This window comes from Indicator indicator, chromosome Z (genome assembly GCF_027791375.1).
Source record: "Indicator indicator isolate 239-I01 chromosome Z, UM_Iind_1.1, whole genome shotgun sequence".
NCBI lineage: Eukaryota > Metazoa > Chordata > Aves > Piciformes > Indicatoridae > Indicator > Indicator indicator.
In genome coordinates this window covers 43,347,580-43,366,015 of record NC_072053.1, presented here as the reverse complement: position 1 = coordinate 43,366,015, position 18,436 = coordinate 43,347,580, and the positions used below count along the sequence as shown (strand labels likewise).

At 38.2% G+C, this 18,436-nt stretch overlaps 1 protein-coding gene across 1 annotated transcript in view; it reads right to left on the bottom strand.

Moving 5' to 3' along the window:
- The window catches only part of CCDC171 (coiled-coil domain containing 171), a 148,956-nt gene that overhangs the window by 108,821 nt on the left and 21,699 nt on the right, over positions 1-18,436 (bottom strand). Inside the window, 2 exon segments of the mRNA XM_054397577.1 lie at positions 3,977-4,137; positions 5,881-5,973. Of these exon segments, the coding sequence (XP_054253552.1) occupies positions 3,977-4,137; positions 5,881-5,973 (254 nt within the window).

The following is an 18,436-nucleotide window of genomic DNA, read 5'->3' as shown; positions in this document are numbered from 1 at the left end:
TACCCACATGCTTTCAACCTGAACGTCTGACCAACCCAATTATATTCTACAATAAAATGACCAAATCTGTGGAGACAACAGAAGCAAGAAGCTTTAGCCAGGGTTTTGGCATTATCTCACACAATACTTTTGTAGCCAAGTTACAACTTCAGTCTAGCTATGTAAACTACACCCTTGACAAAAACAGTTTTCTGGTAACAAGCAGTGGCTGGTAACAAGCAGCATGCTGCAGGAGTCTGGAGTAGAATCTTTTTAAGATCTTTATTCATCACCCAAATTAAGCCAAGAGTGCAGTCTCACTAAGTTTGCCGATAATAGTGAACTGGGTGGGAGTTATGACAAAACATAACTGATGCACTCAGAGAAGGGCTGCCATTCCCTAGAACCTAGACAGGGAAGAATAGGCCAGTATGAGCTTTCTGAGATTCAAAAATAGCCCATTCAAAGATCTGAATTTAAGAAGCAAGGGTCCCCTGAATTGATATGGCTAGTAAGTAGTTGTGCAGTACAGTAACTAGCTATGAAACAGCCATGCTCAAAAAAAGGACCTAGTAATCCTAGCAGGTAGCAAGTTAGCCACACATCAGCAGCACGGCATACAAGTAGAGATAGCTGGCAGCCTCCTGAGCTGTATATTAGTAGTAGTATAGCCAGAAGATCAAGGTAAGTGACTACTCACTTTTTACTTGGCACTCAATATAACACATAGGATAACAACCAGTTTTAAGCACACACCTCCCCTCTAACACAGGAAAAAAGCTGGAGTGAGCTCAGGGCAGCGTCACCAACTTGGTAAGGGGCTGATGTACATACAAGAACTGAGGGAACTTGGTATGTTGAGGCTGGAGAAGAGATAACTTCAAGGGTGAACAACTGGCCCATACAGTTAAGACCATACAGCAAGTCACTTCACAGCCATGCACAGCTAGCAGACAAGACACAGCAACCACAAATAAAAGCCAAAGTGCCTGAGAGATGAAGAAACATTTTCCACCTTACCACCAGTTAAACAGTAGAACAGGTCCCCAGAAAATACATGCCATCTCCATTTTGGAGGTATTCAAGACCCAAGGAGATGAAGCCCTGAGCAATCTGATCTCATAGCTGATCCTGGTTTGAGCAAAAGGTTGGACTACAGATATCCTGCAATCCCTTTCAACCTGAACTACTCCTTGATGTAACTCTCAGCAGTGGAAGCATTCAGGTATCTCTAATTTCTTTGTCTCTGCTATGACTTCTGTCTCACTAGAATCGAAAGTAAAGCAAAGGGCTCAAAGTTCTTACAGCTCTAAAATTTTTGAATCAATATTGTCACTTCCTGACTTTATTTCTTATAGATCAATGTATCTTTTTAGCTGAACGACTACTTTACCAGTCCTCCAAATACTATATGCTTCTACTTCAGCCTGACTGATGTATTTTTTCTTTTAGCTGTAGATATTTCTTACAGAATGAATGTGCCTGTTTCAGTCCCTTAAAGTAGCTTCTGCTCCCACAGCTTTCATAAACACAGCAAAAGCAGTTCCAATTTATTCAATCTTACCCTTTAAGAAAAGCAAATTCACACAGAGATCCAAATCCCATGTTGTTTCCCATTTACATAGTGTGACTGTGCTGAGAGCTAATTAATAAATTATGCAACCCAGAAAAGCCTCTTTGCTTGGTTTCAATTATCATGATCATCTTTTTCTCAGAAAATAAATTCTCACAGCTTTGTATAACTTCCAAACTTGGCATAATTCATGCCATATCAAGTCCAGCTAATTAGATACGTGAGTGTTCTAGTAAAATGAATTAAAGTCTCCAAGACTTTCCAGAGACTATGGCTTAAAGACAAACTCATGGGACTTCTCCAGAAAAGGAAAAATGTTAGGATGCCAAATCATGGCTTAAAAGAAAAAGCCAAGCTCCTGACATTGTCTGGAGTCCAAGGACCACAGCCTTCAAAGGTAAGAAGATCAAAGGCTCTTGTATTCTCTCTGAAGGGATCTGGTGAAAGCAATCACTGATATTCACCAATGTTACTGATACTTGGATGCTTCAAAGAATAAAAAAGACACAGGAAACAGACTAGGCGATACAAGCTCACCCCACGGGAGCTGAGTATATTGATGTCTATCTGAGATAAAGCCTGATGTTCACTACCTATCTTTGTGGACCTCTGGATATTTAGGTGTCTTAACTAACGAAACTGTAAGGATAGGCTGTTAAAGTAGCTTCAGGCTCTATTAACAAAACCACTAACTGTGTAACTGCATTAACATTCACAGAAAGCTTTGCATTCTCTGAAAACCCAGAGGACAAATTTGTTTCAAAAAAAACAGCTGGCAGAACCTGCTAGGAATAATTGCCTGAACCAAAAGACAATTGCAAGTAGCAAAAATTATTTTTTGGAGATAAGTAAAAGTTTATTCTAATACCCAGCTATCACACAGAACAGGTGCTTTAGGTAGGCACAAACTGGATTTTGTTTTAAAAAAAAAAAATATATATATATAGAGAGAGATATTCCCCAAAACAGGGAAATCAGCTTTTCTGGGGAAGAGGTATTGAAAAGAGTTACCCTGTTTAGCGAAAAAGGTTCTTGTTGCATTTCAGGAGCACAAATACTTCCCTCTCTGTAAGCCCCAACACCAAAGTTCTTAATGTAACCGGTACCACAACTGTGAGAACTGCATTTCCTACTCTTAGCCTCCACAAATACATATATTAAGGTATTTCCTACAGCAATTCCAGAAAAAGAAACATAGACCTTTAAAAACAACTTTATTTTTTGAGGATAATAGTTTAAGAATTCTTCCCATTTTTCCAAAGTTTGATTTTCCTGGACAAGGACTAAACATAAAAACCTTCACTTCTCAAAGAAATAGCTTCACACATCTAGATAAAAGATTCTCACAAGGAACAAAACATTACTGAATGATGCAATTTAATTCAATATTTAACCATTATCCTTACTCTGATCTGAAAAATCTAATACAGAAAAGTATGTTTAAGAGTCTCTCAAAAACTTAGCTGGAAAACTACTTATGGATTTTCAGTTTTTAACTAACATTACTGATTTAAAATTTAAAAAGCAGATCTTGTGGTAGCATAATTTTTAAGTGCTTAGGAAAAATACAGAGTTGTTGAAAGAATGCTCAGATTCAACATCTAAAGAGACAGTGGAGGTCTACATGGTAACAATTGGACAGCATCATTCTACATACCAGCAGTACGCCAGTTACAACTACTTCTTAAGATCAAGGATCTATCGTTCTCTGAGAAACTAATATAATTCACAGAATTAAATGGTCTGACAAACTCTTTTAAGGTAACTTAAGTGCAAATGTATATAACTTCAGGGGATTTGGGTCTAGCATGATGAAATCAACCAATTCAGGTGACCAGCTCACATTTTATGAACTTTCTGGGCAGCCAAAAGGAATCTTCACCAGAGCACATACCAGTGAAAATTATTACTGAACACAGATATCTGAGATAAAACATCGTGTTACAACATGAAATTAAAATTTATTAAAACAGAGAGGAGTATCTGAGAGGACAGTTGTGATGAAAGTTAAAAAGAATAAAGATAGATAAATAAAAGCATCAAAATGCCAATCATAATAGAAACTTCAACAATTAAATTGATTTACCAATATGTATGTCCTAGTGTAAAGCATTAGCAGTCCTTTCAGGACCTAGTATGCCTGTATGATGTGTGTTTACATTTTCCATACACATACAGTACTTAAACATGCATTAATTTATGCAGAATTCATACACATTTATTTCACATCAAAAATAAAATCAGAACCATCTATATGCTTACTGTTATGGACCTACAGAATGCCAGGTTCTGAACCTTGGTTTGGTTTGGCAAATCAAGTGAGATTGTATTGTTTTCTTGTGACTGAAAATTACAGAATGTGAACTCTAAGTAATACTCAAACTGTCTACTGCCATTTTGCAATGAATTTAAAAGGTAACTTACGCATTGAGTTTTTCCAGATTCTCTTGGGCACTCCGTTTTTCTCTCTCATATGCATTTTCTACCTCTTTGAACTCTTTCTTGATAATTTCTAAATCCGAAAGAGCTTCTGCTTGACTGGCTTTTTCCACCTGCAAAGCTCCTTCAAGGTCTCGAATTCGTAACTACCAAATGATAAACCAAATAAAGCGAGTTAGGAAAAATTATCATGATCTTTAATAATGCTCTATTTTCTGTTGTGCTTTACAGGTAGCTATATTCTATTTATTCTACATGGAAGTATATTCACAGAAAACACTGGCTACATGTTATAATGTATGAACATATACAGTTCAAAACAGAGACAAATAGATATGCTGACCAAAAGCACCTTTTACTCTCCTTTAGTGGTGTCTCGATTTTTCTTTTTTCAGTTATTTAAGTTTTCGAGGGGAATTCTACTTTTTAAGTGGACTTCTGAAAGTATGGGATTAATAGTAAAGGCTACGCTTCCATTCAGCACAAAGCACACTAAAAGCTTTTTTATGTGTATTAACAAGTAAGAAAATCTTACCAGACACTCAAACATAAAAGTTAAATAACTGTAAGGAATGTTCCCAGTTTCATTTCTTTGCATGTTGTAAAAGTACAAAAAGGAAATTAAGACAACTAAATCCTTTCTTCCAACTAGTTTAATCATTACTAAAAAAATGAAGTGCTTGTACATAGAGATGATCACAAGAATAAGAAAATTACTGTCTGAGGAATGACAGTACTCATTTTTGTTATTCAGAAAACAGTAAACAAAAAATATACCAAAATTCCTTATTTTTTGCTTATTTTTTCAAAAGTCCAGCATGCAGCACAGTTGGTCAGTATTAAATTATTAAATAATCATCATTTAGCTTTTTCTTGCTTGCTTTTTAAAATAACCCATAACTGCATCATTGGGTCAAAGCCTATGATACAGTGTAAGAGTACAAAGATTTAATATACAAGTATATATATACTACATTTTTTCATATAAAGAGGTAACTGCAGATATCATATCTTTGTCTGAAGCTGAAACTTATTCTGAATAATTATATTTGGAACTCCAGTTTCAGGATGCGTTTAAGCTCTCACTCCTAGGGAAGTTGAATGTAGACACTGTACCTCCAAATAGCTCTTAAGTGCCCATTTAAAAGATACAGAACAGCACATTTAGACAGCAGTATGGCATTTAACTATTGTAAAACCTATTTAAATACTAGTGGAAATTTTCATACTTACAAATTCAACATTTTATTTCATTATTTATTCTAACAACTTTAATCCTAGAATCGTTGCAGTTGGACAAGACCTTTGAGGTACAACTGTCAACATAACACCACCATGGCCACTAAACCTTGTCCCAAAGTAGCCTCTGCCTACATGTTTTTTGAACACCTCCAGGGACCGTGACTCCATGACCTCCCTGGGCAGCCTATCCCCATGCCTGACCACTCTTTCTGTAAAGAAATTTTTCCCAACATCCAATGTAAACCTCCTCTGGCACAACTCCAGGCCATTTCTTCTCATTCTGTCACTTGATACTAGAGAGAAGAGACCAATCTACCTCACTACGTCCTCCTTCCAGGCAGTTGTAGAGAAGTAAGTTCTCCCCTCAGCCTTCTCTTCTCCTGACTAAGCAACTGCTCCTCATCGGACTTGTTCTCTAGACCCTTCACCAACTTCACTGCCCTTTGTTAGACGTGCTCCAGCAACTCAATTGTCTTGTTGTAAGAAGTCCATAACTGAACACAAGCATGCAATATGCAGCCTCACTCCATGCCAAGTAAAGGGGCATGAGCACTTCCCTACTCCAACATTCTTGGAAGACTGTATCTTTACAATTTCACTAATAGTTTCACTGTCAATTTCTACAAAATATGTCACAAAATATTTACCTGGTTGATCTCTGAATTGAATTTGGATTCCAAATGGGCTGCTCTTTCTGCTTCAATGTTTTCTTCCAGTTTCTTTATTCTCACTGTAGCTACCTAAAAGTACATTTTGAAGAAATTTAAATCCAGTGAGATAGTAAACATGACACAAAGATTGTTTTATTCATTTATTAGTGCTCCTTACAATCTGATGTGTCTGAACTAACTGTACACTGGAGCTATGAGAACTGATAACAAGAAATACATCTTCAAGGAGGGCCACTAGTATGGACAGAGGGGCTGGGGCTCCTCCCATTTAGAGACAGGCTGCAAGAGTTGGGGCTATTCAGCCTGAAAAAGAAAAGGCTGCAGTAATCTTCCAGTACCTGAAGGGGGCCTACAAGAAAGCTGGGGAAGGACTTTTTACAAAGGCTTGTAGTGATAGGATGGAGGGAGAGCTTTAAGCTGGAAGAGGTTTAGACTGAATATTCGGAAGAAGTTCTTTCCAGTGAGGGTGGTGAGATACTGGAACAGGTTGCACAGGGAAGCTGCGGATGTCCCCTCCCTGAAAGCGTTCAGGGCCAGGATGGACAGGGCCTTGAGCAACCTGGTCTAGTGGAAGGTGTCGTGGTCCATGGCAGGGTGGTTGGAACTAGATGACCTTAAAGATCTCTTTCAACCCAAACCATTCTATGATTTGAAAATAATTTTACATACTAGAACACAAAATTATTTTCTATTTAAAAAAATCTATGTAGCATTTTTCATTCCTGCATTTTTTACAATCAAGAAAACTGTAGCTGAAGCCAGAAAGCAGAAAGCCCAAGTTACATATTCAACCAAAACCATTACTACTTTTTCACCCGAGGCAACATAACCATACCCTGTAGGTTGCAAAATACAATAGACTATCAATACTGTATCTACAATTCCAGTGACAAGGCAGATGAAGCAAAGAGAAGACAAAGAATTCCTCAAAAATATGTTCGCTTTGGCATCTAATTTCCAATTAAGATGCTCAGAACAAATTGCAGCCCTAGACTAGTCATAGTTTCCCTACAACAGGAATCCGTAAACTCTGTAATGTTTTAAAGTCGCTGCTGTTTGGCCAGACCTGTAGCTATTCTGTTATGGTTTGTCTAGCAGTTATCAGAATGTTCATGATCTCTTAACAAATATCATGACTACTTTAGACAGTTACTGCATCTCATTACACAGAAAAATACCTGTACATGCACGCATAATTTAAGCAAAATGAGATTCTCTGAATCAAACTATTGCATTTTTCGTACCCATTCCTACCTTGAGAAAAGCACAAAAATTCAAATGACTATCCTAAGAATTTACTTGTAAATTCGGATTGCCTACAGAAAGTTCAAGAAGTGGTCTATATTTTTTACGAAACTTCTAAGTCATCTTTTTTTAAGATCGAAGCTGAAGAAAATTCTTTACAGTTACAATAAACACAACAGTAATCACTAGATACATGTGTCCAGACAAAGGCCTGCACACAGAATTTCATGTCAAAAAATACACTTACCAAAAGCAGTAACTAAAGATCTGCTCTTAGGAAACTCACATGCAAATTTAACTATACTGTTTTCTATCACTAAAATCCTCTCACCTTGACTTATAACTGAAATTAAAAAAGAAAAATTCACCCGAAAATGTCTCTTGGCTTCAAGTTAAATCAGAGAGATGAGGAAAAAGGAATAATATTAAATGTTATTTAATATAAACACATTGAATGTTATATAAATACAGTACTACATATTAAAGTAACAAAGCAGCAAACATGTAGATTGCATCTCCATTCTGAACATTACTTTTATTCTGACAGTAAAACTTTGTATAATCACACAAAAAGACATTTGATACAGATGTGCATGAAAGGCCTGCTAAAGAGAATATCAGCAACTGCACACACCTTATCAAACCTGCTCCACAGTAGGCTTAAACTTTTCCTCTTCCCAAGAGTTTACCTGCTTAACATTCTTGATTTTAAAAAAACAAAGTCACAAAACCTGCACAAATGCTCTCACTGTACTTCCATACTACTAAGATTATTCTCACAAATACCTTGATTTAGATGCACTATTATTCCTTACAGACATTAGCTCCTACTTCCCTTTGCCCTTAATAGATAATTAACAAACTACCTCCTGCATCAGTTTGGAAGGACTCCTTATCATCCTCCAGCAGATCAACATCTGTCAGGAGGACAGTTTTACAAAAGAATACAGCCAGGCTAGCAAAAATAGTCAGTGAACCATAAATGTAAGTTATGTGGCATTTGTTTCTTTTCCAATAACATTTTGTAAGTCAAATTTAATATAATTCTATTGTAAGTCTGAAGAATAAAGTGAACAGTGAAGAATGTACCTATTACAATTAGAGTGGCAAATGTAATTTTAAAAAAATAGAATAAAGACATAGAAACTTCATTGAGAATATTTCACCACACACCATCAAGAGCAAAAATGCTTTTCTGTCTTTGGCTGGTTTGTTCAAACATCTGTTGTCATAGCAAACAAATTCAAAAAAGGGGAAAAATGATCCTGCAAGTAAAGTTTTTAGGCATAACCTACAAATTCACAAGTTTTGGATTACATTTGACTTCTAAGTCCTACTTTATTTCCTGAGCACCTATCCAAAGTAGAACTATGCTTTCAAGTCAGCCTCTCTTCAGCTGAAACAAGAGATGTGATACTATCAAAATGGTTAACCTCAGATGGAGCCCCTTAGAACTGTTAGATTTCATCAGTGTCAGAAAGAAAAATAAAAGCAGAGAGAATACAATCACTTGAGAAAGGGCATCTACACAAATAAAAAAGCAGAGTAATCACATTCCCCTAAACAAAGCATGTAGGTATCAGTTGTTCTTACAATTCTTTACATCCTTGAGATGATGCAATGGACACTAACTGCAAAGACACAAGATATGGTCCAAAGAAACCACAAACTTCTAGAAATTCAGAAACTTCAGTCCTAATCCTGGGACAATGAGTTGAATGAGGCAGGAGCAAGCAGCCACCTGCAAGAAGTGCCAACATACCACCCTTTCGCTGTCTGAAGTAAGAGCAATTGCTCCTAGCTGCAAGCAGGACAACGTGTCTTGTTTATTGTAGGAGAAGTATGAACCCTAGACATGAACCAGCGAAGAGCTACATGTATCTAACAGGTATCCAGTGAAAAGGATTTAAAGAGATTCCCCATGGCACCCATGGGGAAATCAGAAAATAGAAATCAAAGTATCTGTTTGACAGATAACTATCATCTTACAGATCATATCCCCAGATAAAGGCATGAGAAAATTTACCTGTTCAAAACCAGAGTTTTTTTTCACTATGTTAGGAATCTCAGTGCCCTATTCCCCTGCTTTTAAAGCTCAGCTTCTTCTGGAGTTTGATTCTTTAAGGTTTTGGCTCATTATCAGTATTTTGTTTCAATTTCAATTTCTAAAACCTTGTTGAAATTAGTTTTCTGGACCTCCAGAAAACCAAGACCTAGGGACATAAATAAAATGTCTTTTTATTCAACACAAGTCGCTGTCAGGGACATGACAGGAACCAACACTAGTTTCTTGTATTGCTAGAAGCCACAGATGAAGAATGAACTATGTTCTCCTCTGAAGTCTCAGAGGAGTACTCAGGTAAACCTTAATGCTATAAACAGCTGTCTTACCCAGAAGAGATTCAGATGCTTAAAACAGCTTTCTGAAATATTGCATATGTAAACTGAGGAAGTCACTGTGTGTGGAGGAACAATGAATATTCTTTTTCCTGGCTTTTATGATTTGAGTGCTGCGGCTTACAGTTCACCATGCATCTAGCAAATTTAAATAAAGTCAGATGCCAGCAAATCAGTGAGAAATTAGTGGGGAAATGAAAACTAAGTGAAACATATCTAACCAGCCACTAGAACATAAGCCCTACTAAGCAATACAGAGTTATTAAATATCAAGAAATTCAGCTTTGCTTAGACTTCTCTAAAAAAAAATCTTGGAATCACTGTTTACCTAACTGCATGTCAGTCGCGCAAGTTGCACCCAGGTTCCAAGCTAAGTCTGAAGTTTTATTTGGGACGAGCACAGCTTAAAAAAAAGAAAAAGAAAAATACTATATAGAAAATCTTGGCTATTTTGTTAGTAAAGGTTCAAACAGGCTTTACTGATACATATATGCACTTCCCTTCACAGTGAGAAACTGCCTTCAATGCCAGTGCAAATGATCCATTATGCACTCTGTGAAGGAAAGAAAGTAATGTCAGGGATGAGTCTAACCTGTAACACCATATGAACAATTACATAAAGAAAAATACAAAGAAAAGAGTTTCAGTGTTCCTATCTGACAAGTTAGCCCAGGCAATCCTCTCTGAATCAGACAAAAGGTGAGAATCAGTATCCTTACTGAACGTATGTGTCCGAAACATTACACAATGCCTGACTAGAAAGAAGAAGCTGTGTGAAAACAAGTTACAGAGAAAGGTCACAGGCCACAGACATCTAGAGCAGAGTTTCTCAACTGGGAGCCAAATGATTATACTTTCTGGCTTAGCTGGAAAGCTTCTTACCAGGTTTGAATCACAAGGACTGATCTCAAGAATGGACCCAAAAAGCAGGTTCTCCAGTGTCTGCAAAGTATTTGCTTATCCAACACTGAAAACACTGGCTATTCTACAAGCTTCAGTCACTCATTACTTCCATATGCCCCTCACAATCTCTGAAGATAAACATCTTAAGTAAGATATCGCACAAAAATTCATGGAATCTCCAAAGTTTCCTTAGATATTCAAGCTGAGTCAATTTCAATTGTAATTTAAAGTACTGGGTTCTGGAATCTGTTTCCGTTATAGCACAGAAAGAATTGTAACTTTTGAGAAACAGCAAATAAAAATTATTAAGAAAACTTCAATGCCAGCCTTAGAACTGGTGGGCAACCATGCTATATGTTTAGTCTAATACCTTACGGTTCAGTCACCTATTCCAGACTCCTATTGCATATCAATGCCAGTGTGGTCTCTAGGAGACATTTTCTGCATGCTAACGGCTTGCGATACCATTTCTTAAACTGGCCTTTGTGGCTTCCACATTTCTAAGTCACTCACACTTGCTGTAAACACTTCAATATTTGTGAACACTGGGGCACTGAATAAGTAATTCAGTATCCTATACTTGTGCAATGACAGAGCTATGAAAATTTGACATTGGCATTTACATTAAATACCCTTCATCAGATAAGCAACAAACAGGAAGAAAAAAAAAGTGCTACAGTTACCATCTTCAGATACAATCACTGAAGTATTTTTTCTCTTCTCTGCTTCTATTTAGACCACTTCCACAAGATTTTTCAGTTTCATTTTACTTATAAGTTGTCAAGATATTTATATTTCCCATGGCTGAGGCCCAATCCCTATGTGAAATGCTCATCCAAGATAAAATTTTAAGTGAAGAGGACACATATATACCTCATATCTTAATCATCATCCACCCACTCTGTTTATGTGCTTCCATATTCAGATTAAGATCTTATTTCTTCCTACTTAAAAGCACTTCCCCATGACTCATAAATCAAGAGGTCACATCTAAACACATCTTTGAGAGATGTGCTGACCACTTCCACCTAGTGTTAGAAATGCTCATGTCTGTTGATCATGGTAAAGTGGAGCCATCTCCTGTCTGGATAATAAATAACCTTTTAGCAAGTATAGAGTTACTTAACTCAAGATTCTTACCCACTGGTAAATGTTCTTTGAGCCTGATGAAATGTGGTCAAGCCTCACTATAAACATTTCCTGTATAAAAAGCCTAGAATAACAAGTCTTATTGAAAGAGTTGCCACACATGACAAAAAAAAAAAAAAAAAAAAAAACAGGACTGCTAAACAGATATAGTTTGGTTGCTTCTGGATAAAGTCCAAGTCCATTCCACTCTGCAATTGAATTGCAGTTGGTAAACTGCTGAAGCCTTCTGAACTGGCTTCCTTTTCTACAGTACCTTCAGGGGAAAAATAGGAATGACCCTTTCGTTTCACATGGTTAATGCTGGCAAACCCCTCAGCAGTACCTGAACTGCCACTGTTACTTTATACATGCACATAGGCAAGACTTATATGTGACTTGTTACTATCTTCTGGAGAGAGCTACAAAAGACAGTATTCAAAGAATTTCAGTCTAATACTGATGCAAAAATGAAAAGCCTTCAAACTCGACGTGAATAATATGATGACACAGGAGATGATAAAGAAGCTCCTCTCAGAGACAAAGTTCATGACATTAAGTCTGGAGAAACATGGACATTTGGAGCCAGCAGAGATACCATTACAAAAATTGCAGTGCTTAGAAGCTATACAAGACAGTCACAGTAGCTAGAATTCCTAGATGTCAGTTGTTCACTGTGGAAACACAAGAAAGCGGAGGAATAAGTAGGAGTAAGCCACCAAGATGCGTGCAGTCACAGAAAACAAGAAGTAAATTGAAGCTTAACCAGTATTAACTGGCCACAGTTGCCAGTGAAATCTTCACCGGGTCAAAAACTTGCTCCACCGCCAAGCCCAGAGAATGGTGGTGAACAGAGTTAAAACCAGTTGGCAGTCAGAGACATATGGTGTTCCCCAGGGCTCAGTTTTGGGGCCAGTCTTAACATCTCTATCAATGATCCAGAGGAAGGGATTGAGGGCACCCTGGGTATGTTTCCAGGTGACACCAAATTGAGTGGGAGTGTTGATATGCTCAAAGGTAGAAAGATCATGAGAGGGACCTGAACAAACAGGCTGAGGTCAGTTGTATGAGGCTTAACAAGACCAAGGACCAGGTCCTGCACTTGGGTCAAAACAACCCCATGCAACACTTCAGGCTTGGAGCAGTGTGGCTGCAAAGCTGTCTGGCAGAAAAGGACCTGGGGGTGCTAGTTGACAGCCAGCTGAACCCTGAGCCAGCAGCGTGCTTGGGTGGCCAAGGCACCCAGCAGCATCCTGGCCTGTATCAGGAACAGTACAGCCAGAATAAGTAGGGAAGTGATCGTGTCTCTGTACTCCACACTGATGAGGCCACACCTCAAACACTGCTTTCAGTTTTGGGGCCCTCACTACAGAAAGGACATTGAGTTGCTGAAGTATGTCCAGACAATGTCAACAACATTGGTGAAGGGTCTACAGAACAAGTCTTATGAGGAGCAGTTGAAGGAACTGAGATTGTTTCGTTTGGAAAAGAGAAACCTGAGGGGATATGTTATTGCTCTCTATAGCTACCTCAAATATGTTATGGCAACATTGGTGTTAGCCTCTTCTCCCAAATGACTAGAAATAGGATGAGAGAAAATGGCCTGAAGTTATGCCAGGGGAGGTTTAGATTGGGTATTTGGAAAAACTTCTTTACTTCAGTAAAGGTGGTCAGGCATTGTAACTGGCTGCCAAAGGAGATGGTTGAGGCACCATCTCTGAAGGTGTTAAAAAAAAGCATAAAATGGCACTTTAAGACATGGTTTAGTGGGCATAGTGATGCCGGGTTGACCGTGGGACTTGATGATCTTAGAAGTCTTTTCCAACCTTAACAATTCTGATTCTTCCAAATTAATACATAAAAAATAAGCAGGCCTTTAGGCTTGGGGCGCTGACATGCTTAGCAGGACATGAAACAGTCAGTATACTTACAGGCTATGGAGCAGGGAATAAGAATTGTCAGGGTTGGAAGGGACCTCAAGGATCATCTAGTTCCAACCCCGCCACTATGGGCAGGGACACTTTCCACCAGATCAGGTTGCCCAGAGCCATATCCAGCCTGGCCTTAAAAACTTCCAGGGACAGGGCTTCCACCACCTCTTCAGGAAACCTGTTCCAATGTCTTATCAGCCTCATGGTGAAGAACTTATTCCTAGTGCCTAATCTGAATCTACCCTTCTCTAGCTTGGATCTATTCCCCCTAGTCCTATCACTACCCAACAACCTAAGAAGGCCCTCCCCAGCTTTCTTGCAGGCCCCCTTCAGATACTGGAAGGCCACAATAAGGCCTCCTCAGAGCCTTCTCTTCTCCAGACTGAACAACCCAAACTCTCTCAGCCCATCCTCATAGGAGAGGAGCTCCAACCCTCTGATCATTCTGGTGGCGCTCCTCTGGACCTACACCTTTCCTAGTCTTCCTTTGGCCATTAATGTACTTATGTAATTCTTTTGCTATTCCCCTTGATCTCCCTGGTTAGATTTAATTCTAACTGAGCTCTAGCTTTTCTAACCAGGTCTCTTGCTGCTCAGGCAGCTTCCTTATATACTCTCCATTCTCGCTGTCCTTTCTTCCACTCCTTATACAGTTTCTTTTTGTGTGACAGTGTATCTAAGAGCTCCTTGCTCATCCAGGCAGGTCTCTAACACTCTTTCTTGCCTTACTCTTTGTCAGTATACTTTGCTCCTGGACACAGAGAAGGCGATCCTTAAATATATACCATCTGTCCTGGGCCCTCTTCCCTCTAGGGCTTTGTCTCAGGGTACTTTGGCCAGCAGATCCCTGAAGCCATCAAAGTCTGCATGCCTAAAGTCCAGGGTCGTAAGCTTGGAATACATCCCCATAGATACCTTGAGGATCTTAAGTTCTAACACATCGTGGTCACTGCAGCCAAGGCTGTCCAAGTCTCATATTGGTCACCAGCCCTTCTCTGTTGGTGAGAACAAGGCCCAGCATAGCAACTTTTCTTGTTGGTTCCTCCACCATTTGAAGGAGGAATTTGTCACCTGCGTATTCCAGGAACATTCTGGATAGCTGGTGCCTTGCTGCACTGTCCCTCCAGCAGATGTCAGGGTGACTGAAGTCCTCCATGAGGAACAGGGCTTGTGAACACAAAGCCACTTCTATCTGCTTATGTAGGGCCTCATCTACTTGGTTCTGCTGGTCAGGTGGTCTGTAACAGACCCCTACTGTAACATCACCTTCCCCAGTCTTCCATTTAATCTTAACCCATATGCTCTCAACCAGATCATCATCTTTCTCCAGGTGGAGCTCCACTGATTCCAGCTGGTCACTGATGTAGAGGGCAAGACCTTCTCCCCTCTTACCCTGCCTGAATGTAACACTGAAACTAAGGGTATGGTCTTTAGATAGAAACAAAGTCTTAGAAATACAGCAACATACTCAGTGTCCCAAATAAAATGGATGAAGTTAAGCGACATATTTCACGTCTCAAGAGAAAGGCTCAAAACATTTCAGAGACTTTGAGCTCCAACTTGAGTCCAGAGATCTTGAGTAGGCAGTCTCAAAACACATAAAGCAAACAGAAAGCAATGCATTTCTGTGAACAAAGAGTTGGAAAATTATGAACTAATGAGTCTGTTTCTCTTTCTGCTACTGTCTGTCCCACCCAGCTTTTTGGTGGCTAGACACATCACAAGAAATACTGTTTTGTATACAAATTGCTCTGTATTTCCCAGGAAATGAACTTTCCAGACCAATGGAGCTAAAGGCTAAAATAAAAGACACTGTTTCCAGGAAACTGATGATCATAAATAGTAGTATCTCAGTGAGTTCAATACAAATACACCAAGAACTTGTTTAATTACTGAATCTTAGGCTAAAGAGACAGAATGATAATGCAATTCCCAGTCTGGAAAGCTAGCAGGTTACACACTGTACCAACAGTTACCCTTAAACTGAAGAGTCTACAAAAACTACTGTTATTCTTTCTCTTGTTTCTAATTCCAGAACCTAGAGATGTCCTCTTTTAGTACGTTCCAAATAACGACTGAAAGATAAAACCACACTAAAAAAAAAGAGGGGTGTACTTTTTTCATCTTCCTTTAAGTACAGTCTATTAGATATAATTCTGTGAGTGCGATCATACAGGAAAGAAAGTATTCTAGTATTCTATATTTATCATCTCCTTTCATTACTGAAACAAGTATTTTCCCATGGATTTCTCCCTCATGTCCAGCAGAGGGTAGTAAAAGAACAGCTTTTGTGAACTCCAAAAATTTAATCTTCATTGCGTATCAAGACTTACAATATAAGAAAATATTACAAAATAGCCTTTTACTTAGAATTACACTATTCATATAAATCACCTTAAGAAGTTTGCTGACATCCTCGACAATTGAAATACACGTTTCTAACCAAATGTGCATTAGCAAACTGAAATCGGATGTCTCCTGTGTCCATCTTCCCATGAAATCCAAATTTAAATCTATTAAGCTAAAAATCCCATGAAAACACAATAAGACATGCAAGACTACTTCACAACAAAATATAGGCCGTTCTCTCTGGGGTGTACTGCTTTAAAGCTTCTATATCTGATTGGAAATCCATATAAAATACTGACATCATAGGCAAAAGTAAGAATTGTATTTAACCACAGCTGAAAGTACAGAACTGGTTATCAGAACCTAATATGCATTTCTAGCACAGATAAAACGTATTGCCATATACTAAGGAGTTTTAAAGACATCTAGAACACAACAGATATGTGCAAGATAAATACTAAATGGGCTGAATCACAAGGAGACTTTGGCACGTTGGCACACAGTGAAAAATACTGCCTGGGCTTAGTGCTCTTCTTTAATGTCTTTTCCACATGTATGGGAAGAATTTTGCAACTGTGATCCACAAAAGCTAGCATGCTGGTAAAGCAGCAGTTACAGCATAGAGAAAAAAAATCTTCTGATAGCAATGTGTTCAAATACCAACAATCTCCAGGATTCACAGAGGGACTTCTTTCCGCTTGAGAATGAAGTCTGCCCTGCTAAAAGGGCACACAGCCCTTTCTTTCAAATACAATTGGAAAACTGTGCTCATTTTCCTTGCTTTATGGAGCAAGTCTGTCCTTGAACACTTCCCAATTCGTTTCCTTTATACCCTCCAAGACTAAAGTTCCAATAACTGAGTTACAGAAGTGAAGAACATCTTGTTATTTTGTTTGAAGTCTTTCCACTCTGCTTCAGCACAGAGATACGTTTGTCTGATTGAACTCCAGAAGGCAAGAGAGGAAGAGGAATGACAAATTCATAAATAAAGAAAGGTTGCAATTTGATTTCAAAACTCTATTAACACTTCACTTTCCATCAGGATATAATTTTTCTTAAAGAGAACTATGGGTGAGAACTTCAAACAGATTTTATTAACATGAATTTTGAACTTCACAATGCCTACGGCCTTTCATGACCACAGAGAAAGCACAACAAATTTTGTTCCACAGTGACACAGAGTATGAGTACCTTGTAAGAGCAGATAATGCTGTTGTCACAAACTCTAAAGTCTGAGACCACTTCCCAGTATGAAGTCTACAGTAATCAATACTGTCTACAATAATCTATATAGAAATCTATATAGCACTTTTGCTTCTTACAGATTGAAGTTTTTTTCAGAAATGCACATTATTTAATCTGATTTCAAATACAGAATGAGTCAGTTAGTACCGCAGAACATTTCAGACACACATGCAGTTGATATTTTAAATAGTTAAGAAAGCATGTGCAGTGCAGTCTAACTTAAGACTTGTAATTCAGTGTTAATTATTAATAATTCAAATGTGTTAATTTGCTTAAATTTTTGAATGCAAGGTTTCACCACATATCTTCCTTAATCACACGTTAAATAGCTATACTTACAAGCACTGCAAGACTGATGTATCTGCTGAGTATGTTATTTTCTCATAACATTAGTACGAAATTCAGTAAGTTAAAAGAATTTCAGAAAAATTAAGCAGCTATTAAAATACCTTAAATCAGTGTGGTTAACAGGTAGCATTCCCTGATAAAGCCATCTCCAGGACATAGCAGTTACATGTCTTCAAGGAACCAAGTGCCTCCTTTGCAAATTTACTCGAAATCAAAATATTTAGAAAGATAAATAATTTGTTGCTTGCTCCTCCTCCTTTTAATTCATTATTCCTAAGTTAATATATTAAAAGTAACCAAAAAAAAAAACAAAACACCACATCATTCAAGCACTTGGAAGTGAATATCTTTAGTTTTAAAACTGCTATTGGAACTTCCTAGTAAGGAGCACTTTCCAAGTGAAAGTAATTCTACTTAGGCAAATATGAGTCAATAGATGTCTTTGAAGGCAAAAAAGTCTACCTTGTTGGTCAATAAGTCAGTGGTTTTAGTTGATGAGCTTTGATCTTCCCTGTAGGAATCTTTCATACTTCATCTTTAATGTAGGGCTCTACCTACCTAGCAATCAATGCTTTAAACACTTCTGCCTTTAAGGGAAAAATAACAGAGAACAAACACAGCTGAAAACCATATGTCACTTGTTCCCTTAAGGGCTCTCAATATCCTGCAAGCACCAATTCTTTGGTAGAAAACTTAGACAAAGATGAAGAATCAACCAGTCACTATGCTTTTCTTCAGTGGCAAACAGTCTATTAAGAAACTCTTGGTTCAGACTATACAGAGAGGTAACATAGTTAACACAGGGCCTAAGACTTGGCAAACAAAGTGTTGAAACTTGGCAGAGAGCTAGTAGTTTAGTAGAAGTATCACATTTACAAGACGTTAAAAGACGCGAGACTTCTCGGCAACATATGTCAACTGACAAGCAAAGTATAACTACCAGCAAATGGGAAAGCACTACCATACACCACTCCAGTATGCTGTTCTCT